This window comes from Anabas testudineus, chromosome 21 (genome assembly GCF_900324465.2).
Source record: "Anabas testudineus chromosome 21, fAnaTes1.2, whole genome shotgun sequence".
In the NCBI taxonomy this organism is placed as follows: Eukaryota; Metazoa; Chordata; class Actinopteri; order Anabantiformes; family Anabantidae; genus Anabas; species Anabas testudineus.
Genome location: NC_046629.1, coordinates 16,608,041 through 16,634,679, shown reverse-complemented (window position 1 = coordinate 16,634,679; position 26,639 = coordinate 16,608,041). Strand labels below are relative to the sequence as shown.

General features: G+C 39.5%; 1 protein-coding gene across 5 annotated transcripts; it reads left to right on the top strand.

Annotated features, from left to right (window-relative positions):
- Nucleotides 1–1,020: 1,020 nt before the first annotated feature.
- LOC113172940 (alsin-like) lies at nt 1,021–26,021 on the top strand. 5 transcript variants are annotated; one of them, XM_026376043.1, is made up of 41 exons: nt 1,021–1,231; nt 1,687–1,859; nt 2,141–2,301; nt 2,503–2,727; nt 2,876–3,066; nt 3,271–3,303; nt 3,401–3,601; nt 4,417–4,535; nt 4,653–4,897; nt 5,213–5,300; nt 5,539–5,717; nt 6,632–6,797; nt 8,407–8,503; nt 8,649–8,726; nt 9,012–9,236; nt 9,333–9,504; nt 9,654–9,849; nt 10,128–10,193; nt 11,826–11,985; nt 12,317–12,448; nt 12,593–12,721; nt 12,884–12,907; nt 14,493–14,563; nt 15,302–15,368; nt 15,451–15,629; nt 16,047–16,112; nt 16,377–16,475; nt 16,702–16,866; nt 17,637–17,748; nt 17,891–17,968; nt 18,096–18,232; nt 18,489–18,644; nt 18,746–18,860; nt 19,238–19,395; nt 19,926–20,024; nt 20,183–20,362; nt 21,137–21,182; nt 21,351–21,412; nt 21,826–21,975; nt 22,079–22,175; nt 22,579–26,021. In XM_026376043.1, the coding sequence occupies exons 2-41, from the start codon at nt 1,840–1,842 to the stop codon at nt 22,615–22,617; spliced, it is 4,983 nt and encodes a 1,660-aa protein (XP_026231828.1). In that variant the 5' UTR covers nt 1,021–1,231; nt 1,687–1,839; the 3' UTR covers nt 22,618–26,021. The 5 variants fall into 5 exon arrangements, with proteins under 5 accessions (XP_026231828.1, XP_026231829.1, XP_026231827.1 ...); XM_026376044.1 differs by having other exon boundaries at nt 5,536–5,717; nt 9,675–9,849; XM_026376042.1 differs by having other exon boundaries at nt 5,536–5,717; nt 18,492–18,644.
- Nucleotides 26,022–26,639: the final 618 nt, after the last annotated feature.

Here is a 26,639-nt window from a genome sequence, read left to right as displayed (position 1 = left end):
CACTCTGGAATGCTGATGAGTTTGTGACACCACATTGTGAATCACAGCCAGAAGTGCTTCTGACGTCCATGTCATTCAAAAAACTAAATCAAAATCTGCCTAGGACTTGTATGAGTGTGCAGATGAAGCATTACTTACTGCTGTTACTGCTTTTTTTCTGTTTTCTATTGCTAGCTGGATAGAATCACATTAAACAAACTAATTAAATTACTCATCGTTATAAATGAGTTGGACAAAATAATAAAAAATACCTATCAGCATACGATTTAACTGAACGACAAACTGCCAAACAATGACTACACTGTGTGTTGTTGTTGTTTTATTTAAGACGTATTAACTGTACTTTATTAACTGCCCCTTATCCAGTATACTTTATGCTCTAGAATGAATATTTTCAGACATAGTAGTACTCAGGTTTTAAGTAAAAGCAGCCTGTTCGCCTTAAAAACAAAGAAAGAAAAATATCATTACATGTAGAGGTGGCAAACCAAATTGTAATTTTAAATTGTACTGTAAGTATGTGCTCCACAATGTACTTCAAGTACAGGTGTACAAATCGGCTCGTTCACTAAGATAACAAAGAATTTTAAACAATTTTGAACTTGATGCTCTTCATAGCATAAATGTTCAAGTCTGGTCCGGATTTGTTCCTTGTGTGGCTCATAAATAAAGTTTCTGCACATATCCTGAAAATGTTCAGGAATCACACAAAAGTATTTAAGATTATTATTGGTTTATTACTAACTATTGATACATTAATGTGTAGCATGCATGCATTGCAGTAAAAGTAAAAACAAAAAAGGGAAAATTCCAATGCAGTACCTACTTGTGGGAAAGTACTCAGTTACTTAACACCACTGAATATGTTATATGCTGAGATACACAGATCCTGGCAGGTTTAGTGTGTGAATACAGAGGATGTGTCTGAGAGCAGCAGTGGAGCCTCTGTGGCACATGGCAACAGCAGCAGCAGCAGCAGCAGCTACAGGTGTGGCGCCGCCGCCGCCGTGCTGTTTGTCCCTGCCCGGATGCCGTCGAAGAGCAGCCTCCCAACAACATCACGACGGGGACAACTTCTGCTTTGACAGCGCTGCACTGATTTGAGTGTATAAAAAAAAAGGTCACAGCATAGTGTTTCTGCCGTGACAGCTCGACACACTTATCCGGTGTTTTCTAGCTTCGCCGCATCATACATGTCCGGGACTTTCTCCCGAGATGAAACAGACAGTTGGTAAGTTTAGTTAGCTTCTTTGGTTAGCAGCGATAGAGCTAGCCAACTTCTGTTTATTAGCTTCAACATTATATACTATATAATACGATGCAAGACATCTGTGCTTTGTTGCACTGGAATTAAATATGCTAAATGTTAATGACAAGACAACAAGAGAATGATTTGTGTTTTCCTCCGGTGACAGAGTATGTATTTTTATCTTGACATGTTAGCTAATGCGTCAGTCTTTGTGGACGTAAATAGCTTCGGGGTGATTAACTTTCTGACTGCGCTTGTGGTATGTTAGTTTTAACGTAAGTAATGTATGGCTAAGCTTTTTACATAATGTCAGCCCGTAACAAACTGTTTCATTTGATTTTACAGACCATATGAATCCAGTCAGTATTGTAAATGTCAGTACTCAAAGTCAAGTCAGGGAGTTAAGTGAATGTTGACTGTGTTGTTTGGACAAACAGTGAAAATCACCAGAGGCCAGATGAACCAAAGGGGCAGAGCAGGACAGAGGATTCACCTGTTTCCTACAAACTGATTTATTGTCAGGATAAACAGAAGACGAAGAGCTTTGAGAAAATGCTCTCTGTGTCCAATGGAATAGAAAGTCTGAAGTGATGGAAAACACAGAGGAGAGGTAAACACAGTGACCTGATCGCATATTGCATCTGCAGTTGTTTCTGCTTGAAACATGGTGAAAACAAAAGCAACATGTTCATATAACTATTTGCTCTACTCATGATCTGCACTACATGTGCTTTTAGCGACCAGTTAATTTACTGTAAGTACCTGTAATCCTATCTGCACTATAAAGTGCTTTACACATGATTAATTAGAGTTGTTTATTATATTAAGCTTATTAGATTTACTTGGTTTTAGTCAGGCTGTAATATGTTTACATGTACTGTATAACTGCAGCTCTGCAGATAAGCAGCCCCCCACACCTCCAGAACGGGGACTTTTCCATTTCTGGCATTCAGCGGGTCTCAGTGAGCAGCTCGGCCCAGACAGAGTGTTGTTGTCAAGACCTGTTTTGCAGGCTGCTCTGGGAGAACACCATGGACTCCTGCTGACACAAGGTGAGTGTGAGTGGTAATCCAGTGCTTTTATAAATATCTCCAGAGACTGCAGTCTGTGATGGCTCTTAATTTTCTAAATATGACTAATCATTCTATAATTTTATAAATACCACACACTTCTCTGCCTGAAGTTATCAGTTTGCACCAGAATCATTTCAATGCCATTTCTACCCCCTAGTTGTTGTTGTTGTTGTCTTCCAGGTGGTCAGGTTTATTCTTTTGGAGAGCTGTTGTGGAGGAATCTGAGCATCCCAGCATCTGCTCCACTGCTAGAAGTCTCTCTACTGGGAAAGATGGTCATCCGCGTGGCTGCTGGTGGCTTCCACTGTGGAGCGCTGATTGAACACGGCAGCGTCTACATGTGGGGGGAAAACACTGCAGGACAGTGTGGGCTGACAGAGAGGGGCACAGTCACAGATATCACAGGTTGATCAACAGCCCTTTATTCCCTCAGAGCGTCCATCTATATCTTTTCCTCTTTCCTTCCATTTTAATTATTTTTCTTTTGGTACTAAAATATACTTTCACCCTATGCTTCTTTGGTTTTTATTCAATTAGTTAATGTGTCATCCAGTTTCAGAGCCTAGCGCAGTCAGTGTTGTGGACAGCGAGGTCGTTCCTCCCGCGGTGGTCCGGGTTGTGGATCTGGCTTGTGGACGGGAGCACAGCCTGGCTCTTTCTTCCCAGAATGAGCTGTGGGCCTGGGGCAGTGGCTGCCAGCTCGGCCTGGTCACTAACACTTTTCCTGTTTGGAGACCACAAAAGGTGTGTTTGTATAAAGTCACCGAATTTCAGCATATGTCAAGAAGTCAGATTGAAAATCACTGGTCAACCCTGTCATGTAAACTGAAAACTTTATTGACCTTACTGATTCATTTTGTTTGGTTGTTCATGTATGCTGTGAACTCTGAGTTTTGATTCATATACAGTAGACTAAACATGTATCTAACTGTATTATTTTTTGGGTAGGTTGAACACTTGGCTGGCAGACATGTTATCCAGGTAGTTTCTCTTCCTGATGTCTTAACTTCCACATTTGTAACACAAAAATACTGTGTTCTTCTTGCAGACAGAACTATATATTTTTTTATTCCCGCAGGTGGCTTGTGGTGCCTACCACAGCTTAGCCCTGGTTCGCAGTTTACCTTCTCAGAACTACAATACCCAAAATCACCCTGAGAAGAGGGAGCGGGGCCAGTCACCCCACTGCTCCGTGACAGAGAGGGATGAGCTGTTTACAGTTGATGATGCTCACTACTGTCCGCTGGGGGTGGAGCTGACTGAAGTCATGACAGACGAGGTAAAAATAAAAATACAAGAAATAAATCAAAAAAATCCAAGTGAACTAAAATGAGTCATGACAAATCTTGCAGGAGTGTTCTCTCCGCTTTTTGTTCAAATGTGTCTGGAACAACAAAAGTAAATACAGGAAGAAGGTCCTATGTTGTGGACTACTGTATGTTTGTGTGACAGGAGAGAGCTGATTTCACTATGAATGTTAACACAGATTGGTCATCCTGTTGATTATTGTTTGTTATGTTACATCGCCTACATAGTCATCAGACCTGGTGTCTGTGAGACACTTCACCTCCTCTCGTCTCCACGGTTGTCTGCAATTAATCAGACAGCATGTTTTTAGTGGACAAACAAAAGAAATGGAAATCTACACACTGCCCAAATCATGCCATTCATAGCGCCATTTTGGTTCGGTGCGCTTCCTCACCAGGAGGACTGCATCAGAGTTCGCTAGATGATGCAGATCGAGACCACCTCTTTTAGGGATCTCTGTGCCGTTTTGGTGCGCACTCGAGTGGGGTTACCGTGTTCCCCCCAGACAAAATGATCCACACCAGGAGAGAAAACAAACTTTGAGTTTGACAAACTAAAGCCTGTGTGAATGTCCTGTTGTGACCAGAAAGATTTGCTGTAAGAGGCTGTAAAAATATTGTAGGCTGAGACTTAGACCAGCCATTCTTGTAATTTGGTACAACATGGACTCTTTGATGTCCAGAGACTTTATTTAGCAGCTGCAGCTCCATGCCATGCTGTTATTTGTCTTTTAAGAGGTTTTACTGTCAATACTGGTTGTTTCCCCTGTCTGATTTGCATTCCCAGTCCTGTCCCAGGAGAAGAGGCCCTAGACAAAGTCTCCCATCAGTGGGAAAGTCAGCAGTCAGCAGCCAGAGAGCCAGTTCATGTCCATTTGTAGAAGATGGCAAATCCAGTGCTAAATGGTACGGTATAACTTTTGAGTCTCTGTTTTATCCCTCACTTTTTACAGTTTCATTTATAACTTTGTCTTTGTTTTCTCTGCTCTCTCTCCTTCCTCTCCCTCTAACCCAAAACTCCAGGATGAATAAATCACTTAGTTCCAATGCCGAGCCTGTAGAGTCTGATGTGGATGCTGTCACTCTAACTCAGACAGATGGCAGCCCCAAGTCCCACCCACTGCCAGGCTGGAGAGCCAATAAAAACCCCTCTTTCACTGATGAGCTGGAGCTTCAGAACATCCTCCACAAACTCTCTGTTCACTCTTTAGAGACGCAAAGCACCAGCGCGCCAGGAGACACTGACTCAGTGAGCAGTCATACTTCAGGTTGGTGATGTATCTGTTAATTTCCTCTGAGGTTACACCATTAGTTTTTTTCCCCTGATGTTACATTTATTTCCTCATTGTTATTATCATCATCCTTATTTTAATATCTTTCTTATATTTTTTTCTTCATAAATGTTCAGTTTCTTTATTCATCCATGGCTATTTTTTCATATCTTTGCTCCATTGTGTGCACAATGTACAACGTTTCTAATTAGATTTGTCATTTATTTGTTCTTTAGTTTCGATGTATGTTATTTTTTTTCCCTTTACATTGTAACTTTGCCTTGACTCTCTCTCCCTCCACCTTCTCTCCAGATGACAGCTGTGTTTCCTCCACTCCTTGCATGGATTTGTTCACTTCCAGTTACAAAGATGAGTCGTCAATGAAGAGTCAGACCAACAAGTAAGACCAAATTTTTACCACATCAAATCACTTTGTTTGGTCAAGAGTGTGCTGATAGAGGTTTGTATAATACAAGAAAATATGATATATAAGTGACCTTCTGTTAATTCACTTGGTTCCACTTGAGATTTGTGCATGAAATGAAAAAGAGAAGAGGATTCAAAGCACCTACATACCAAGATGACTCTCACCTAAATTGCATTTTCAGCCTGATCTTTGACCTTCTTTTCTGCAGTAGCAGTGGCGTGTCTGGACAGTACTCCTCCTCTGCAGTGGGCTTGGAAGAAGTTCAGCTTTGTCTGGAGGCAGAGAAGACAGCAATGCAGGGGCAGAAAAGCTCCAGTCTGACAAATCTAAGCCAGAAGGGGAAAAACGCAGCAAACAGGAGACGCTCGCTGCCTGGAACACCCACCCATGGTAGGAGTGGTAGTGAACAGTGAACAGGAAACAAAAACTTTGCCAAGAATGAGACGAGATGATTGATATCCTAATCTTTTAGGAGACTGTTAACTTAACTCAGCATATAGATTGGAAGAAACAGTTCACAGCATGTGACTCCCCAGTTCCTGCCTTGCTAACAAGGAAGAAGAATAGAAACGTTATCTCTGTCAGAAAGAGACAAAGCCATTTCTGCAAATGTTTGCCTTTCACTGTGACATACTGAGCAGCAATTGACTCTTCAAGATCCTCAGTTAGATAAACTGATTAGTTTATCACAAGCATGCACACGCATGTGTGATACAATTGTTATATGTTTTCTTGAGATACTTTGATAATTAACTGTTCTCAAGGGAAAGTGCAAATAAATACACATTAAAGATCAGAAAGGTCTTTAGTCACAGTATAACACGTATTGCATAAGTCAAATTGACCCTTTTATTAGCTCAATTATTGTCTCTTTGCACATTGCATATACAATTCTACAGAATATACAAAAGGCAGATACAGTGTTTGAGCTTTATGACAATCTGTGAGTAGCAAACACAGCACATTTAACTTCTTGTTTTCTGGTTTCCCAGGAGTTTCAGGAGTGTCAGAATGAATGTTTCAGTCAACACAGATCTGACATACTGGATGTCCTGATTTTTCCTTTTGGTTGTTGTGGTGATTTATTGCTTTTTGCCTTCTGACCTGACCACAGCAGCATCACCTTGTTCGCAGCTGGCTATTGTGGACATGCAAACTTTTGCAAGTTGATTATGGAGAAGCTCGTTAGGGTTATCTTATAAAAGATAAAGTGCGGTGACACAAATGTAAATATTACGTGACCAGTTGTTTGAAACAACACTGTGACCAGGATTTTACCATTATATCATATCCTTTGCTTACAGGGTCCCCAAGGCGACAGCCATGTGCCTGCAGGCCATCCTCTGCTGGTCGGATCCAGGCTGCAGCCCTGGTGGAGGCAGGAGATGGACTGCCAACTCTGGAGACAGAAGTGTGGAGCTGGGGCCGTGGGTCAGAAGGGCAACTGGGCCATGGTGATCAACTTGCCAGGTCTGAACACAAACTCACATATGTTGTTCCACATGCAGTAAAATGGAAAACATTCTAAAAGCAGACATCTGTGGTTTAATTTGATGCAAACTACTAGTGTTACAGTTTATTCTGCAAATGGTTTGTGGATTCACTGTGATTCCCCTAGAAGGTGTTACAGGTACAGTGGCAAGAGGATGATAGAGGTTCTACTTGCATGCCCTAATATAATTGTTTTGTTTTAAATGCGCCACCAGACTTTTGGCTGGTAAATTCAATGTAAAGGTCAAATAAAACAAGGAGAGTATTTAAACATATGTATTTATTGCACACACATTAAAGTCAAAGTCACAACAAGCAATCTTTAAGAACAATAAATAAAAAATATACACTGCCTGTCCAAATAAAAAGTCACCACCTTGATTTAACTTAAGTAATAGGTACAAGCCTCCTACTGGATAATTACTGCATGTATGATTATTTTTCAACTGGTAACACGTTTTTTTAACAATAACTGATGCAGTGAGTAGCTTCTCATTTCTTCAACAACCATGTCTGAAGACACATCCTGTGGTCGTGGAAAAGATCTGTTTCAGAAGGGTCAAAATATTGATATGAATCAAGCAAAGAAAACATCTAAGGAGATTGATGAATCTACTAAAACTGGGTTAAGAACTGTTTAATGGAAGAAGGTCATGTGGTCTGATGAGTCCAGATTTACCCTGTTCAAGAGTGATGGGCGCATCATGGTAAGAAGAGAGGAGGGTGAAGTGATGCACCCATCATGCCTAGTGCCTGCTGTACAACCTGTGGGGTTCAGAGTTTAGACCTTAACCCCATTGAGAATCTTTGGGATGTGCCGGAGAAGACTTTGTGCAGTTGTCCGATTCACCCATCATTAATACAAAAGAAAAATAAATGCAACTCTGGATGGGAATAAATATTGTGACATTGTGAGTGTGGGACATTTTTGTTTGGATGGGCAGTGTATAAATAAAAATATATATCAAATAATAAACTCTCAAGTAGGTGCAAACTGCTTTAAACTGGGTCCCAGTCAGATGTGTTTGTTTCTGTGTGCTCATGTGTTCATCTGTATACATAGGCTCCATACTGTACCTCTGCAGACCTGCTTCACTGATGCTTATGTTAACTTCAGAGCTCTGGCCTCTGTTGGCTCATTTTGAAATTCTGTGTATTCATAGTCATTCGAAGCATTTTCACTAAATCACTTTAAAAACTGAATTGATTGGGAATTTAATTAATAAAACATATATTTTTCCAATGGTAGATTTACCTTACTAAACTTTTACTTGATGAAACCTTCATTTGATAATGACAGTCACAATGTAATATAATGGAAGTACTTCATACATTTTAAAAGGCTTTCATCTGATCCCAAAGCCTCAGCAAAAATGTTGCGTGGACATAGAAACTGTGTTTATAATGTGCCATTAGTGTCGAATGACATAATGAAATAAATAATGTATGTAAATACGAAATAAAATGTAAATATTATATGTAATAATATGTATATGTAAATAATACGCTTTGCACGCTGCAAAGTCACAAATTGTTTTTCATCCAATTAACTTTTGGCAACCTTTTATATTTGTGTGTGTGTGTATAGACTCCAGCCTCTGTGTATAAAGTCTTTGACGGGTGAGGAAGTGATCAAGGTTGCTGCAGGCTCACACCATTCACTGGCCATCACAGCTCAGTGCCAGGTACCACACACACACACACTCACACGTACATGTGTATTTAGAGATGTTAGGACTCTAACTGATACATCAAAATGTTTCATTTTCAAAGTAAAGTAAACCCTTTCTTCACAAGCACACACAGTAAAACTGCTCTTGTCTGTTGCAGGTGTACTCATGGGGCAGCAACATGTGTGGACAGCTCGGTCACGTCAACAGTCCCATCACTGTTCCTCAACAGGCAAAGGTACAACAGTGTGCAGTTATCTCTGTTCTTTGATTTATTTCTAAACATAGGTTTATTAATTTGCTCAGATGCTTAAATCTAAATGTAGTTTTTACTGATGTTACTTCAGTCATTCACAGTAAAGTCAAATCCTCAAAGCGGATGAATAAACGTATCAGTGCCGACATTCAGAAGGTGTTGATGATACTGTAAAACATTTTTAACCAAATACAATTATGTATGCAACACTCTAGTAAATTTCCTAATAGCATACAGTTTTTTTTTTTTCTCTGGGATTCACCATAGCTGTCTGACGGTCTTCGCGTTTGGGATGTGTCAGCCGGTCAGAGCCACTCCCTCCTGTTGGCTGATGGAGACTGTGTCCAGCCGATCCTGCTGTACTGCGGTCAGCAAGAGTCAGTGACAGCGCAGCGTGAGAGGCAGCAGCAGAATGAAAGGCCGTTCCAGAGGTCACCCAACAGGGTGGAAAGTTATAGAGTCAGACCCACCCTGCTGCCTTTCTGCATGGAGGTTTGTAGGTTGAAAACACACAAAACTACTCTTTTTGTGTATTTAATCTTCATTATTATTCAGTTAATTTTTTTTATCCTCTGCTTGTTTGTTTAGATGGATTATATTAGCACTGTGTGCAGTGGAGGCCAGAGTTGTGCGTTGTTGGCAGACCAGAATGTCATGGGCTTCATCTCAGCTATCCACGAGCTGGCCTCTAGAGAGAGACACTTCTACTGCTGGTTGAGCAGCGTTAGGAAGCTCCTCCTCACACCACTGCGTAGCAGAGGTGAGTCTGTTTCTGCGCTGGCTCCTTCTTTGTTTATTAGCACTAGTTGCTGTGGTAAATGGGTTTGAATAATATGTTTCTGTTAAATATAAATGAAAACGATGAAATTTTATATGCGACTGGGTATGTGAGTGTACTGTCTCCCACAGAGGGTCTGTATCCGTCATTAGGTGAGCCCTGCACCCATCTCTTCTTCTCTCTCTGTGAGAGGTTTGTTCGCCTGAGTGCCTTGATCGGTCGACACTCCGCGTCACTCAGCTACTTCCTGCATGATGCACAGGGGCGTGATGTCACTTCTCTTCCACTGTTGACACACACTGAGCATTTCCTGGACATTTATAAAGAGTAAGGTTCACCTCTTTGTCTCAGCATAAAGAAACTGATGTACTGTGCTCAGAGTCAGACTAATTTAAAAAGCTGCTATGCTGTTTGTGGTGTTGTTGTTTGTTTGTTTTGTGTTTATTTTCTATGATTCTTTATGCTTTTAGTCTCCTTTAGTTTGCTGTGGCACTTGTGTGTAGGATTATCTTCTATTGACAGAAGATGCAGTGAGTGAAGGTCAGAAAAACTGTGTAGAATGAAATTCACCATGTCAACAGGAGTAAAAAAATCTCTCTCTCCAGATACTGTTCTGCAGTAGGTGACTTTGAGGTGATGGGTGGATTCCAGTCACTCCAGAAACTCTCACAGTAAGCTTCTTAATTTAGCTTTGTTCCTTGTTTCAGAAATGCAGACTCCTGCCAGCTACAACTGCAGAAAGCTCTGTGCGTTTTTCTTGATCTGCACTGCCTATAAAAAGTATTTACCCTCTTGCATGTTGCATCCTTTTATCGACATTATAAATTAGTCATTAATTAATCTAATACATTTCAGAAAAATACCTCATTAATGTCCAAATGAAAACAGGTTTCTACAAAGTAATGTTAGTTAAATAAAAATTAGTAAGGTCAAATCAGTGTTTGTGTTAATATTTACCCCCTTCAGTTCAGTATTTAGTAGATGCACCTTTGGCTGCAATCACAGCATGGAGTCTGCGTGGATAGGTCTCAATTAGGCTTGTACATATGGACAATGAAATTTAATGCCATTCCTCTTTCAAAAACTGCTCAAGCTCTGTCGGGGTGCATGGGGATTGGGTGAGAACAGCCCTTTTCAAGTCCCTCCACTCATTCTCTATTGGATAGAGGTCTGGGCTTTGACTCGCCCACTCCAGAACATTCACCTTCTTGTCAGTAAACCATTTCTGTGTAAATTTTGCTGTATGCTTCGGGTCATTGTCTTGCTGGAAAACAAATCTTCTCCCAAGCCGTAGTTGTTTTGCCAACTGAATAAGATTTTCCTCCAGGATTGTTCTATATTTTGTCGCATCAATCTTACCCTCTACCTTAACAAACCTTCTAGGGCTGGCTGCCCAGAGGCATCTCCACAACATGATGCTGCCACCATCATGTTTCACAGTGGCGATGGTGTGTTTGTGGTGATGTGCAGTGTTTGGTGTGCGCCAAACATAGCGTCTTGTCTGATGGACAAAAAGCACCATTGTGGTCTCATTAGACCAAAGAACCCTCTTCCACTGGACCATAAAGTCTTTTGTTGAAGTTTTCTTCAACAGTGGCTTTCTCCTTGTCACTGAGACTAGTCCTAGTCTCCTTGCACAGTCACTCAGTTTGTGTGGACAGCCTGTTCTAGGCAGATTTAGACGTGTCATATTCCTATCATTTCTTGATGATGGATTTCACTGAAGTCTGACTGGACCTTACAACTGTTTTTATACTGCAATCACTTGAGACACATTCACTGCACTCAGGTGACCCCCATTTCAGTAATTGTGGGACTACTAGCACCAAATATCTGGACTTCTGTTGGATTAGGTCAGTCATTTTAAAGGGATGAATATTAGTGCAAACACTGTTTCTGCCTTACAGATTTTTATTTAATTAACATTGATTTATAGAAACCTGTTTTCACTTTGACATTAATTAGTTATTTTTCTGAAATTTCTTTGTCAAAGTCACCAACTTTTATTGACTATGAATGATTTATAATGTCAATAAAGGGATAAAACATCCAAGGGGGTGAATACTTTTTACAGGCACTGTAAACATTGCCTTAATGCTCACTGGAAAAGAATCACCATTCATCTTGTTAGCTATGCTAAATAATCCATCCTTCTTTGTTTTACTTCACTAAAGAGAATAAGATACACCATTACTAGACAGCAGGTTTATGTTATACTTATTAGACTCCATCAGCTAATTACAGACAGACAGTTGAGTCTGCATTCTCATTATCTCTTTGCTTCTCTCCCTGTGTCTGTCCAGTGAGTGTTTAGGTTTGCAACAGACCACCCTGACTCAGCTGTGTGTTGCAGATAAGTCTGTGAATGGTGACGTTGATCTCGTTGCGCTGTTTTACTGGCCTCTGCAGCAGCTCCACCAGTACAGCCGGGTCCTGCTCAAACTGGCATCCTGTTACGAAGTGGTAAGGAGGAAACAGTCACTGTGGTTCTTTCTGTCTGCATTTCATTTTCACTCACTCTTTTGATTTTCCCTTTATCCTCTCTTTCAATTCCTCTTATTTTTAACCTTCTCTGTTTCCCACCATTAAATATCTTTGGATATATTGTAAATAACTGCTGTCACTGTATTGGCTATAAAATGCACCAACCCTCACTCACTCACTCCACATTCTTAGCACATGTCTTTGGACTTTGGGAAGAAGCTGGAGTACCCAGAGAAAACCCTCCTCACTCATCACACTTTTGTATTTTCAAAAATACAGTAAAAATGTAAACTCTTGTTATTTTCCCTAGTTAACTGTAGAGTACCAGTCCCTCCATCAAGGCTCTTGTCAGTATGAGTCCCTGTCTTTGTCCATGTTGAAGAAAAAGAAGGAGGCTGAAACCACGCTGCTCTTCTGGAAGACCCACTCTGCAAAAAACACTGTGAGTACAGATCTGTGCTTTGTTACCAATAACTGCAGTTTCTCATCCTGCCTGTAGAGTTTGGGCTAGAAAACCTGGAGTGAATCGGGGCAATCAAAAGCATCAAATACTGACGCTAAAGGTAATCTTTGAATTGTTCTTCAGGAGGTTCTGCGTCTCCCAAAGCGTCGTGTGGTGTGTGAAAGCAGCAACAGATCTCTGACTCTGCAGAACGCAGGGCGTTTCTCCAACCACTGGTTCATACTGTTCAACGATGCCCTGGTGCACACACAGGTACAGGTTAAAAGTAGCCAAGTCATGGCATTTCTTCTAATACTAGTGTGAATCCATGGAATTCTCCACATGTAATTTGCTATTAGTGAATTCGGCAGGGCTGCGTCTGCACCGTCGAGTGAACTACACCCACATTTAACATTGTGTCTTTCCATCTCTCAGGGAGCCATTCCCACTCAGAGCCTTGTAAGTATATCTGGCACCAGTTCACCCAGTATCACCTCCAATCAGCCCACCAGTTTAACCACCTTGAGATTTGCGCTGCAGCAGCATGGGTGTGCTGGCCTGTGTTCACTGCTCACAGCTTTGACAGGTCCACTTGGTGTATTAGTAGGCAAATAAATGAGCACAGAACTATGTGTAATGTTAAAGGGACCCAACTCTCTTTCAAAATTTCATGCACTGAGGTTAGTGTTTGATACACATAGCAATAAATCCTCAATTCATTCAGATTATGATGATTAGCTTCGGTTTAGACTCCCAGGTCCCATATCTAACATTTTGTCCTCTCCATTAAAATTGATGGCAGTGCAGACTGACTAAATATTGTTACCTTGCAACCTTTAGGATTGCAGATGTTTTGTGAAATTGTTTATTTTACGCACGTTGTTCTAAAGGCTGATTCTGTCTGAACTGAGCCTTAGCTGCTTCAAACAGCTGTGTGTGTGTTTGCATGGCTATCAATGGGAGAACAGAATTTTTAACCATTGGACTGAGGACATTTTTACAAGGTGAGGACATTTTAGCCGGCACTCAGAATGAGAAGGGTATTTAAAGCAAGAAGAATTGGGTTTTGGTTAGGGTTAGGTTAAGGCAGTACATGTGATAAATTAAAAATTGAAACAGAATAGATTAGCAATGGCCTACGTGATAATAGGGGGCTAGGGAATGCATTATGTCAGTGAGTGTCCTCCCACTGACTGCCATACAAAAATGTGTGTGTGTGTGTGTGTGTGTGTGTGTATGGATTTGTGTTAAGATGTGTTTTGGTATAGTAGCAATTGTCAGCTGCTATGTAAACAGATGTGGTCATAGCCCAAAATATGCAAGTCACGGCTGCATTTTGGCTTTCAGAAGCATCTAATCCAAGACACAACTACATCACCAGCTTTCAGAAAAGAAGCCACAGCAGACACCAATTAACCCAAATAACAGCTTCTTCAGTACTGGAAAATTAAATGTTTACTGTTGCCTAGTCTTGGTCCCATTTTTCTCACCCTTTGTGGTTTCAGGTTCATGTTATTAGAGCTTTGATTTGTTTATGTGCATTTTTATTCAAAATTTAGTAATCACATTTTATTAAGATAAAACAGTCAAATTAGATGAAGCTGAAAGTATAGCAGAGATTTTCCATGTTTCTCTGCTTTTTCGATAAATCGCATGTACTTTGCACTGATGCATTATTACCTGTTGTTGAAACATTATGAAGTTCAGAACTAGATAGAGGAAGCTGTTGACAAATTTGTGATTTTTAGAATAAGGAAGTGGTGCATGGTGACAGCTCATTCATCTCAACCAAGATTTCTCAAATGCGTAAAACTGAGATTACATGTGTAGTGTTTTGTGGAACTTCCCAAATTTCCCAGAATATCAGAGAATATATATATAATATTCAAATATTCTAATATTCCTATTATTCCTTATCTTTCGCCCACAATTATCAATTGTAATCGCTGTGTAATTTTAGCTAAGGTGAGGATTTCCAAGATAGATATGCAGAAAGAAAGCATGAACCAGTGCTCTCTCTCTCTCTGTCTATCCCTCTCTGCAGTTCTCCACACATCGTATCTATCCTCTGACCTGTGTGTGGGTGAAACCAGTTACTGAAGACAGCAGCGGACTGTGAGTTTCAAAACTAAAAATGACAAGCCTAACATGACTAATGCAAATAAAAATCACTGATGTGACAGTAAGGTCGGTGAACCATCAGTGTTTATCTCAATGTTGAATAATAATGAGACATCTCACCCACGCCCACACACACAGTACAGTAACGTAATGCTATAGCCAAGCACGCAGCAAATACCACGACTGGGTGTGAGACACTGAGAAATCATTTTAAGTAAACTTGAAGCATACCAGTCTTTAAACAGTGATATCCAAGCAGTGGAAACATTTTTCGCAGAGACATATTAAAGGAAGTGGGCTTAGTTCTTAAAACCAAACTTGTCTTGTTCTTCATTTCTTTTTACAGACTCACTTTTTTAAACCAGCACCTGGTGGCTGGTAGCACATGTGCATTTTAAGACACACGAATAACTGATCGCTATATCTGTAAAATAAGTGATTTCTGTGTAACTGGTCATTTTTATCGTATAGCTAAAACATCTGGCTGACAGTGGCCAAACCCAGACGCTAACCTGTTTGAAACTAAAACTTTTCCCCAGAGCACTTGTAAAAGGAGGTATCTAACATTCCACTGTCAAATCAGTAAAACAATTCCCCTTATATTGTTGTCCATGTTTCAATCCTTGTATACGGTATTCAGTTGTTCTTTCCACTTTTTATTTTATATTTTAATCTCACTTTCAGTTAAAACGGCTAATACAGATTATTAATTATTGTATTGTTTGTCTTCAGCTATGCCATCAAGATTACATGTCCAGAGGAGAGTTTCACCCTGGTGGCCTCCACACCACAGGAGAAGGTCCAGCACATTCATGGTTCACATACTTATCACACTTTTAATGTAGCTTGGTTTTATAGGAAACATTGTCTTTTGTTTTTAGAACAAGTGGCTACGATCACTTAACCAGGCGATAGATCAGATGCTGGGAGGGGGAAGTCAGGGATCATCACCGGGGTCAACAGCGATGTCTCGCACTGCTTCCTATATATTTACTGGAGAGGGACGGTTTAAAGACGCCCATTACACCGGGAGCTGGCTGGCAGGCCGAGTTCATGGCAGGTTGGAAAGCATGTTATTTGTCTCTGCTTGTTTGTGTTAATTTTATCTCTTGAGTTTCTTGTGAATAATGTTTGCTTATTGATGTGGTCTTAAAGTGTATTTACAAGTGAGTGATGATTGTTTTAAACTAAAATGTAAATATTACAATATTTACAAAATTTTAATTGTAAATACTGGAATATCCTTGAATGCAACATAAGTATTAAAAGATCAATTTTAAGATACGCAGAACCGTTGTGGTAAGATGAGTTTGTAAAAAGGAGACAGTGACTCCAGTTCAGTCCTCAAACCGCAAACCAGTAGTGTAAATTAATGAGGATCCACATGTCAGTAGGTATTTTGTTAAGTCAGTGTGTGGACTGTTTCAGTCATTGTTGAATTCAGACTTTTCTCTATCATTTATTATTGTGTTTACAGAGGAACCATGAAGTGGCCCGATGGACGAATGTACAGTGGAAACTTCAAGAATGGACTGGAGGATGGGTCTGTGCATTAACCTGTTGTAGTACTAAAGAGCTGGTTACTGTGTAATATGATTCACTTCCCAAATGAAACATATCTCAATCCTTAGCTATGCTAAGCTATGATCAGCTATGATAGCTAAGCTATGATCATATGATTAAATATTTAATTGAACTTAACAAAAACAGAAAAATAGTGTTGGCAGCTCACCAACACTTCTGTTATGTTTAAAAAGTAAACTTTATGAAATGAGACAGTTCCCCATGATGTTTACTTTGTTTGCAGCTATGGAGAGTGTGTAATGTCTAATAAAGTCCTGAATAAACCAGACACGTACCAAGGACACTGGAGAGACGGAAAGATCCATGGTTTCGGCAAGTACATGTCAGTACACTGATTTTATTGATTTTCTGGTAGAGTGGTGCATGACTAATGATATATGTACATACAGTAAATTGAATATATCTAAGTCACAGGGGCCATGTGTTTGTCACCACAGTCTTATCAAAACCATCCATATAACCAAACATTTGACAAAACATCACACATGTGCAGACAACATTTAGACAACAGACGTCCGCGTATTGACGTCTGTGTGCATCTTACCCAGGTACTCCAGTGGCGAGGTATACGAGGGCTGTTTCTGTGATGGCCAGCGGCAGGGTTATGGCATGCTGAGCTCTGGCAAACTGGCCAGGACTTCCTCCAGTGTTTTCATTGGCCAGTGGGTCCAGGACAGGAAGACAGGATATGGAGTTTACGATGACATCACCAGGTCTGAATTATGCATTTGCTACAAGTTGTGGTGCACACTCCCTCATGAAAGAAACTGGGCGTCTCCTTTAAGGCCTGTAGTTCTTGCCAGACTGACTTGTATCCTTGTTTTCCCTGTAATGAGAAGGAGCCATCAGGTCCATTTTATGTGGTTTCAGCAAACCTAATAAAAAAACTTTCCTGAGCCAGGAAAACAGACATGAAGGTAAAAGTCATACATTATAGAACTCAACTCAGCATACAAAGATACATAGCAGATTTCCTTCTTGCATATGTGAACACACACTATATACAGTATATGGGTCAGGGGGATACAGGGGTCTCCAGTTTCTAGAGTCATCCTTCCTTACTAGTAGCCTTTCAGATGCTGACTCTTTCCTTGACGTGGTCAAGACAACAGTAAGAGTGGAAAACAAGGAAACGTACAGATTTTTTATTAGACAAACACTACTGTCCCTCTTCTCCAGACTCTTTTAGCAACAACAGATCAGAAGTTCATAAATCTGTATCGAATTTAGAACATTTGTTAATGAAAAGTGTATCTGTTGACAGATGGATATTTAACTAAATTCATTTCTAAGATCGTTTGTTTGAGTTGTCAGTGTGAAGCATTTTAATGGAATCTTACTTAAAATCATTTCTGCAGGTCAAGAGTTTCCCAAATAGTAATTTGTTCTGACTGTACTGAAAATGTGCAGTACATTAATTTTATTTTAATTAGCTGTCAGTCTGCTGCAACTATTTCCTGATCTCATTTGTTTTTTCCCACAGGGGTGAGAAGTACATGGGACTGTGGCTGGATGACCAGCGGCATGGCAGCGCTGTGGTTGTCACCCAGTGTAGCATGTACTATGAAGGGACCTTCAAAGAGAACAAGATGAGCGTAAGTTCAATCTTAAGTACATTGTGCACATATACATGTTTGGATGTGCAGAGAAAGAGATTTAACTAAGGGATAAAGTCCTAATTATTGTGCATTTGTAATGGAACTAAAAAAGTATGATGCGGTGTGTTGTTCTTAACAGGGTTCAGGTCTGCTGATGTCAGATGATGACACAGCTTTCTATGGGGAGTTTTCAGATGACTGGACTGTCAGTGGGAAGGTAGCAGACTGCTCTGTGACTGTCATGCTCTCTAACAATTTCTAATGAAACAACCTGGGTTTTCTTGTTTTCGGCTACATGGGTAATTGGAGCATCCTTTGCTTTTTTTTCCTCCCTTGATCTTCAGGGTGTTTTGTCCCTGCCAAACGGGGACTATTTGGATGGCTTGTTCAGCGGCGAGTGGAGCACTGGACTAAAGGTGGTTGGAACATACACCAAACCAGTGGTCGATGAACCTGAAAACAAAGAAAGAAACAGCCTGTTGTGAGTATTCCTCTGCGCTCTTCATAAGCTGCAATCAACCCTCACCCCCTCTAAATAAAACATATGTGAATATGCTTTTGTTGAGCAGCTGGTTTTTGAGTGTGCATGTTTGTTTTGAATACAATTCTGTGTCATATACATACATACATATTGTACTGTGCTTATTTTAGGTTTGTACTATGAGGCTGACAGGTGTTTTTGTAAACATGGCAGGATAATGTTGTGTGTTAGAGTGTTGAAATGTTTGCATATGCAGCAGGTTGGGTCAATATGGGGTGCCTGCAGATCAGAGATGGGGATGTGTGTTTGATGAATGTTGGCGCCGACTGGGCTGTGACGCTGCCGGGAAAGGAGAACGGACCACAGCCTGGGAGAACATCGCTGTTACCATAACAACTGCACGGCGACACAGGTCAGTCACATACTGTAAATACACATATACAGCAAAGCATCTATAACTGGCAATACGCCATTAAGTGCATGTGTGTCTCTGTGTGCACTTTGCCTATGTAGCCCAGACCTCAGTAGATCTCAGACCAAAGTATTGGAGTGTTTGGAGTTCATTCCCCAACATGGGAAACCGGTCACCACTGCAAACTATGACAACATACGAAGATATCTCATTAAGGTACAAGTGAACCAATAATCTGTACATTGACTTGTCCAGAGGAAAGTGGAAAAGGGTATGTGTTGTAATACAGGCATCAGACTGTATGTTTGAAAATGTTAGGTTGCTGATTCAGCACCACTGTAGAGCTACTAGAGGAGGCTGCATATCAACTGAAAGCCCATTTAACTCTTAGTGCAGTGTCTGTTCTGTCTGTGTTGTTTGTTCACACTACAAAATAAATATTTCATATAATATATATTGCTAGAGAAAATTACCTAGTTTCATGTTTAACCTTTTGTAGTGATAATGGTATATGTTGTTGAATCACTGACTTAAAATACTTAGATACTAGTGTAAAACAGAAGTATTTATGTTTCTGTGTGGTTGTATATCAGGCATGTGAGACTCCCATCCACCCTGTGGGCTGGCTGGTGGAGACATTGGTGACAGTGTACAGGATGACCTACGTTGGAGTGGGATCCAACCGCAGGCTTCTCAGGCACGCTGTCCAGGAGGTCCAGGCTTATCTGACACATTTTTACAGTATTGTCAGGTAGATTTACCTCTTCCTATTTCAGCTGTCGTAGGTCCTTCAGTTCAGCCCTCTGTTTGCAGCAGGGTATTTAGATGTAAAGTAAGAGAGGTTAAATGTAAAATAGAGCTTTAGTGATGTTGTCATTAGCTGACTCAAGAACCAGACACAAAAGTAGAGATAAACACATCAACAAAAGGAATCCATGTGGGAGTTTTAAGGTGAGGAGACAGGTTAGCCTAATGGAAAGCTTCCAAAATAAACCAAGCTGAGCATTAGGGAAACAGAAAGTTTCACAACACGCCACAGTGACTGAAACTGTAGTTGTGTGCTGCTGCGTGGTCTCAGTTGCATCAATGTTGTCACTTCTTCACACTGACAAAGTTTTCCAAAGAAAAACCACAAACACAGCTTGTTGTCATGATATACTCTAGAAACCACTAGCACAAAAAACAAGGTTGAATTTCAAAATAAAACAAGGGAAAAGGTGTTGTGTATATTCTTGAAAAACAGTAACTCAATTTTACTGAATAAAGTACCTCTGCCTGCAGATTTCTGTTTCCAGGGTTACCAGATGATGGTGGCATCATCCCAGATGCCCCTGCCTCTCCAGCTAAAAGCCGACACAGCTCTAACACTTCAGAGCAAAGGTGAGCATCAACACACGCACACACAAATAAACAATAAAGGCAGCTGAGCAGATTCAGTGGGTAGTGACATGACTTGATGGAGTCAGCTCATCCATCTCAGTGTTATTGAAATTGAAGCTACATGTTAAACCTTCATCTTCTTCCACTTTATTTTCCAGCTGTATTGTGGTGAGTTGCTGCTCCCTGCTCCTCCCTCTGCTGCTCCCTCGACTCTACCCTCCTCTCTTCACCCTGTATTGCCTGCAGGAGGAGCAGGAGGAGATCCAGTACTGGGAGCGCATCCTCCGGCTCAACAAACAGCCCGACCAGTCGCTCCTCAGCTTCCTGGGAGTGCAGAAGTGAGTTTGTTCTCAATCAATTCAGTTCAATTCAGTTTTATTTGTATAGCACCAAATCACAACAGAAGCCACCTCAAGGCAATTTACAGTGTAAGGTTTTAGGCCTTACAGGGTATAATATTATAGAAAACCGTGTGAGCTAGCTTTAGGCAACAGTGGAGAGGAAAAGCTCCCTTTAGAGGAAGAAACCTCCAGCAGAACCAGGTTTATGGTGGGTGGCCATCTGCCTTGAACGGTTGGGGTGAGTGTAAAGAGGAGAGAGAAAGAACAGCAGGCAAAAAAAAAACAACAAGCAGCAAAAACATTGGGCAGGTCAACTGGATTCTGGAGATGTACAGCTCCAGGCAGAGGATACCTGCAGAAAAGTACAGAGAGAGAGGGAGACAGAGGAGGAAGCACAACTACAGGAGAGAGAAGACACAAAGTATTCCACTGACCTCAACCAGTCGAGGCAGATGGCCGCCCACCCTGAGCCTGGTTCTCCTGGAGGTTTCTTCGGTTAAAGGGAGCTTGTCCTCTCCACTGTCGTCACTAGGATTGTTGGGTTTTCTATATAATTCTGTATACAGTTATATTTTGTAAGGTCTTGATCCTTAAACACCTTGAAGTGCCTTGAGATGACTTCTGTTGTGATTTGATACTAAATAAATGGAACTGAATTGAATAACACATCTGTTTGTAAACTCAAAAAGACAATGTTATAATATATGGTGTGATAAACTTGGATCTTGGATACATAAAAGCTTCCTTTAACTAACCTTCTTTTTCTTTTAGGAAGTTCTGGCCAGTGTGGATGCCAATACTGGGAGAGAAAAAGCAGGTCAGACACTGACTGTTTCCTCCTTATGTACCTTTTGCACTTTTCATACCGAATCATTCAAAAAACAATCAGAAATTATGGATTACCTCTGATTTCAGCATTAACTTAAGATACTGCATCAATTAGCAGTTGTGTAGTTTAACAGTTTTTCCTGGGCTTCTACCACAGATTGTGTCCAGCAGTAAAGATGCCTGCTTTATTTCTGCTGTAGAGACACTCCAACAGATCAGGTACCTGCCCTGTGAACTGACAGCACAGACAGGCAACATGAAATCACTAAATGTGACCTGGCCTGTTACAGTGATAATATAGATCCTACGTGATGATGATGATGTTGATGATGATGATGATGATGATGATAATACATCTGTGATGACACAGTGTGACTAAAGCTATGGATCCCATCTGAGCTTATATCAAACCTAATAACAGCAGATTTCCATTGTGATGTTTCATGTGTTTGGCTTCATGATTGAAGCCTAGTAAGTAAAAGCAGTTTAGGCAGTAGTGTAAATAGTAAATTAATAGATAATAAGGAATATTTGAACTTGTTTTTGGTGAATATTACACCTCACATTTTTAATCAGGGGAACCTTTTGACACCTTTTTCTAAATACATTTTACATCTTACCTACACATGCAGCACTACCTTCACACCATCAGACAAACTCCTGGTCATTCAGAAGACATTTGAGGAGTTGACCCAGGAAGTAAAACCAATGCTGGATGGTGACTTCCTTTGGTGCATGGATGACTTGCTCCCACTTTTCCTCTATGTGGTGCTCAGAGCCAGGTGTGTTACACACAGTCTTAATAATTTTAATCAGTTACAACAGATTTTTATAGAGGAAAAAACTGCTTAAATTCATCTAGTGACACAATGCTCTGCTCTCCAGGATCAGGAACCTGGGAGCTGAGGTCAGTCTGATCGAAGATTTGATGGATCCCAACGTTCAGCTTGGAGAGATGGGCCTGATGTTCACAACACTGAAGGTGACACGTGCTCTACACCACACATTCATCTCTGTATTTAATCAGTCAATTCTATGGACATGCTGTTTTATTTAAATAGTTATAACTTCTGAATGCACAGTGCAGGTTTTCTCCTAAAGGCCTGACTGTCTATTCTGTGGTTTGGTACTGACGTGGACCCAGCTGTAAAAAAAAAAAAAAAAAAATCAATTCTTCAAATGATACACATCATGCAGCAGGATCTGTGTTCTTTGTCATTGTTTTCTAGTTCTGTGATTTATTGCTAATCACTAATTCTTTCGTTATGTCACTTATTTAATCAATTTATATATTTTACTTAATGAATCACGTGTTTATTTATTTTTAAATGATTTACCCAGATGTTTGAGGTCAGTTTAAAAACATTCATGTCTCTCTGCTGCAGGCTTGCTACATTCAGATCCAGCGTGAGTCGACTATGTAGGAGCAGAGAGGAGGATGCCCTGCAGTCCCAGGAAGTGGACATGACAGTGGCAACACAGAGCTGCACATACAGGAGCTGCCAGAACAAACCAGTCACACCACCAATACTCTACTGGTGGCCACTGGGAAGCTGCAAAGGCTGCACAGACATAAGGAGAGAGAGAGTTACATGCTCATCTTATGTCAAACACAGGAAATAATTTCTGACACATTGTTCACCGTTCATCCTTTTGGTACGTTACAAAGCTCCAAAGTTCTTTCTTTTTTGTTGACAACAGTATTTATAGGAAAGGGACGCATCGCCCTCTTGTGGAACTGACAGAAAACTGCATTATGATCTTCACAGCATTTGGTATGTTGCTGCTGTTTTCAACACTCAGCACTTTTCCATTTTATATTTATGTACATATACAACACGGGGTGCTATACTATATATTTTCATCTGCTAGCTATGAAAACGTAAAAACACTCCAAGTGAAGGGAAGCAACTATGTCACTGACAACATTTGAAACACAACCACATTTCAAAGGAGAAACATACTGAGAGAGTAATGTAAAAATGTCTCTTTGACAGACAACTTTAAGTTTTAGGAGAAGTTGTGATTTTCATATTATGCCATGTTCAGTTTCACAGAATTTTAATAGAGAACCCAACAGGTGAAACAAATGCATTTTCATCACTAACCATACACGGTTTAAAAACGCCAATCTATATCTACTCTCTATCTACTCTACTGAATGTGGTAACTACTGATTTGTTAAAAAAGAAAAGTTTGTGCACTTTGGTTTTTTCACTTGTACCTTCCACTATACTCTACATCTACATTAGACACAAATGTAGTTTCATATCAAGGGGTCAAACCTGACTCGTGAGCAGAGATCTGACCTATAATTTATTAGGAAGCAGCTGCAGCAGCTATAGAGCAGATTGACGAGTTTGCTTTTATGACGAAATTTTCTTTACAAAGTACATTTCTTTGTGGTAAAACAGAAAGCTGCTTTAGGAACTTAATGCCTCAAATCTGGTTTTGATATTTGTTCTCAGAAGCAAAAACCAAATCACGAGGTCAGAAAGCTAAACGTAACTGAAAGGGAAAACTTTAATTTCCATTTGAATATGATGTTCCTGCAAATGTAAATGATATGTAAAGACCTCTAGTGCCTTAAACCCAACCTCTGTGCACTTTTTGTTATCTGACATCAATAACTAATATAAACTGAGCAGCAGGACAGTAAGGTGTCACTGCAGTGGACGACGTCCTGTATTTGACATAAGGGAACATCCAGTAGCTAAACAGAAAAGAATTTTTTTTTTTTTCCATTTGTGTTAAAGAGCATACTTTGAACAAATATGTCATGGGATTAATTTACTGCTGCACTGACAGTTTCCAGTTTAATCCAAGCCAAAAAGTGTTAGTTGCTGATTATAAAAGGAATAAATAAGGTTCGGTTTTGTTCTGTGTTTGTACATAGGGTTATCAAAACTTTTGGTGTAACTTGATGTAAATCCCAAAACTTTAAAGGTATAATTCACAATTTGAGACATAGGATGTGCCATGAGTGTCAGTCACTGTGTTTTCAACCTATCGGACTGATTTGTGTGTGTGTTTTAGCTGATGAACAAGCTTACAAAACATTTGCAAAATCAAATGCATTGATTCTCTCAGTCCATCTGTGTAAAGAACCATCAAGGTAGTTTTGTATTTGTCATTCATTTGCAGTCATGGTTTATTTATTACTAGCAGATATGTTACAGCCAGACAGTAGCATTGTCCACATTTTTCTTTATTTTTATTTTTTAAGAGCTTGGTGGCCTTTTAAATCTGGTAAAAATGTATAATTTTATTTAATAGAGAGTAATTTCAGTAATTTATTAGACCTATATCAAATAAATAATATATTTTCATCTAATCCTCTCAGAATAATCAGGTTACCACCACAGAGTCAAACTTTTAAATTCAGCCTCAGTTGACTTCCAGTGATGCTGCACAGTAGTAATTAGTAATTATGATGTGTTTAAGGTTTAGGGTATAGACCAATGTCATAAAACGATGTTGGAGTAGCTGCATGAACTGAATCATGTTACTGACTGTTGAGGAACTGACTTTGTTGTTTTAGTGTCTGTTATTAAACAGACTTTAAAATGCTCAGGTTGAACTGTGGAATGCAACAACACATATTGGCCAAAATTATGGAAAGTAGCTAAATTTTCCTGGTTTCTGTTACTGAAATGTACTTGTAATACATTTATTTTTACAGTAGGTAAACTTCTGTCATGTGTTTTTCTTTCTTCTGGCTTTTAAAACCAGGTGTAATGTAATGCAGATGTGTCATTAAGCGATGAATAAGAGGACAAGAACATTTGGCTTATTAATCCCAGGACTGTATTTTCATACCATTTATTTTCTCCATTAGAGGTAGAAATAGAGTTTTTAATCCATCACAGTACATATTTTTCCATAATTTTTTAAATAAGACTTTGTTTAGAATTCAATTACAATTGTACAGTGGGAAATCTAATGAAATGAAGGGATGTCTAATATTTGCATGTAATTTATAATTAACTGGAAAAAGGATGTAAAACATGATCAATTGCGAAACCTAAATTTCTTGGTGATTTCAGACTAAGAGGCTATAACTTGACTGTATTTAGGATTTGACTTTATTATTTTTCTAACTAGATCTATTTTTGTAAAATGTTGTTGTTTATAGACAGATCGGGGGACTTATAGTAAAATATCAAATTCACTGAGATTGGAAATGAATAGATGTGATGGCTTTAGAAAGGGCAATAAATTAGATTTCATTCTGTAAAATGTCTCTTGATTAATATAGGTGTTGTACTATATATTTTCATCTGCTTGCTATCAGAACGTAGAAACACACAGGTGAAGGGAAGTAATTATGTCACTGACAACATTTGAAACACAACTACATTTCAAAGGAGAAACAAGAATAATGTAAAAATATTTCCAACAACTCTTCGAAAGGCAACTGTAGGTTTTAAAGTTGTGATTTTTATATTTGACCAGTTTCACAGAATTTTATTAGTGAATCCAACAGGTGGAATGAATACAGCATTTTCATCCTAATACATACACGGTTTAAAAAGGTCAATCTATAGCTACAGTAGGTATTGAAATGGTATATAGTACTTGACTGAATGTGGTAACTACTGATTTGTGAACTACTCTAAATCTACATCAGACACAGATGTAGTTTAATAAATTAGATTTCATTCTGCAAAATGTCTCTTGATTAATATTTTTTTCTTAGTCATTGTGCTCATTGCTGGTTTTCAATAGTCACCAGTGTTGTTGTCGTCTTTCCTCTGCACTGTCGCCTAGTGCTTGTGCTGTTTCTCTTGTGATTTTGCACAATATAAATAAATTGAATTGAATTTGACTGGCCTCACATTCACATGTTGCTCAGCCACCTTTCAAACTTGATTTTAATTTGATGAAATTAAAATTCTTTGATTTGCAGAGAAATCTGTGGTACTTTTGTGTCATTGGATTTGAATAATGTATTCTTTCATATTTAATATGATTACTTATGTATGCACAAACTTGTATATGGAATGTTATCCAACAGCAGATATATTGCAATGTTAACAATTATAATTCTTATTTTTTTGAGATGATCACATTTATTTAATCTTAAATACTATTATAAAACATAACCGTTCACAGAGGCGAAATTCTCACCAAGCTCACGTGGCCACTGTAGACTACAATTTATGAATACAGTCTAAATATCTAATCGTAGCCGCATCACAGGCTATAGTCTTTGTGTGGGCCTGTGTTGTGAGCAGTTTGACCACAGAGTCATTGGACTTCTCATTATTATTATTATTAAAAACCCAAGTTTGTATATTATAAATAAATGAAGGATACCTTTGTCCAACACTTCTTTTCTAATTCTAAAATACATTTTCTACGTATAAATGTATATATAATTTATCAGAGAAATTATGAACTGTCCAAATAATTGAATAGATAGATAGATAGATGGATATATGGA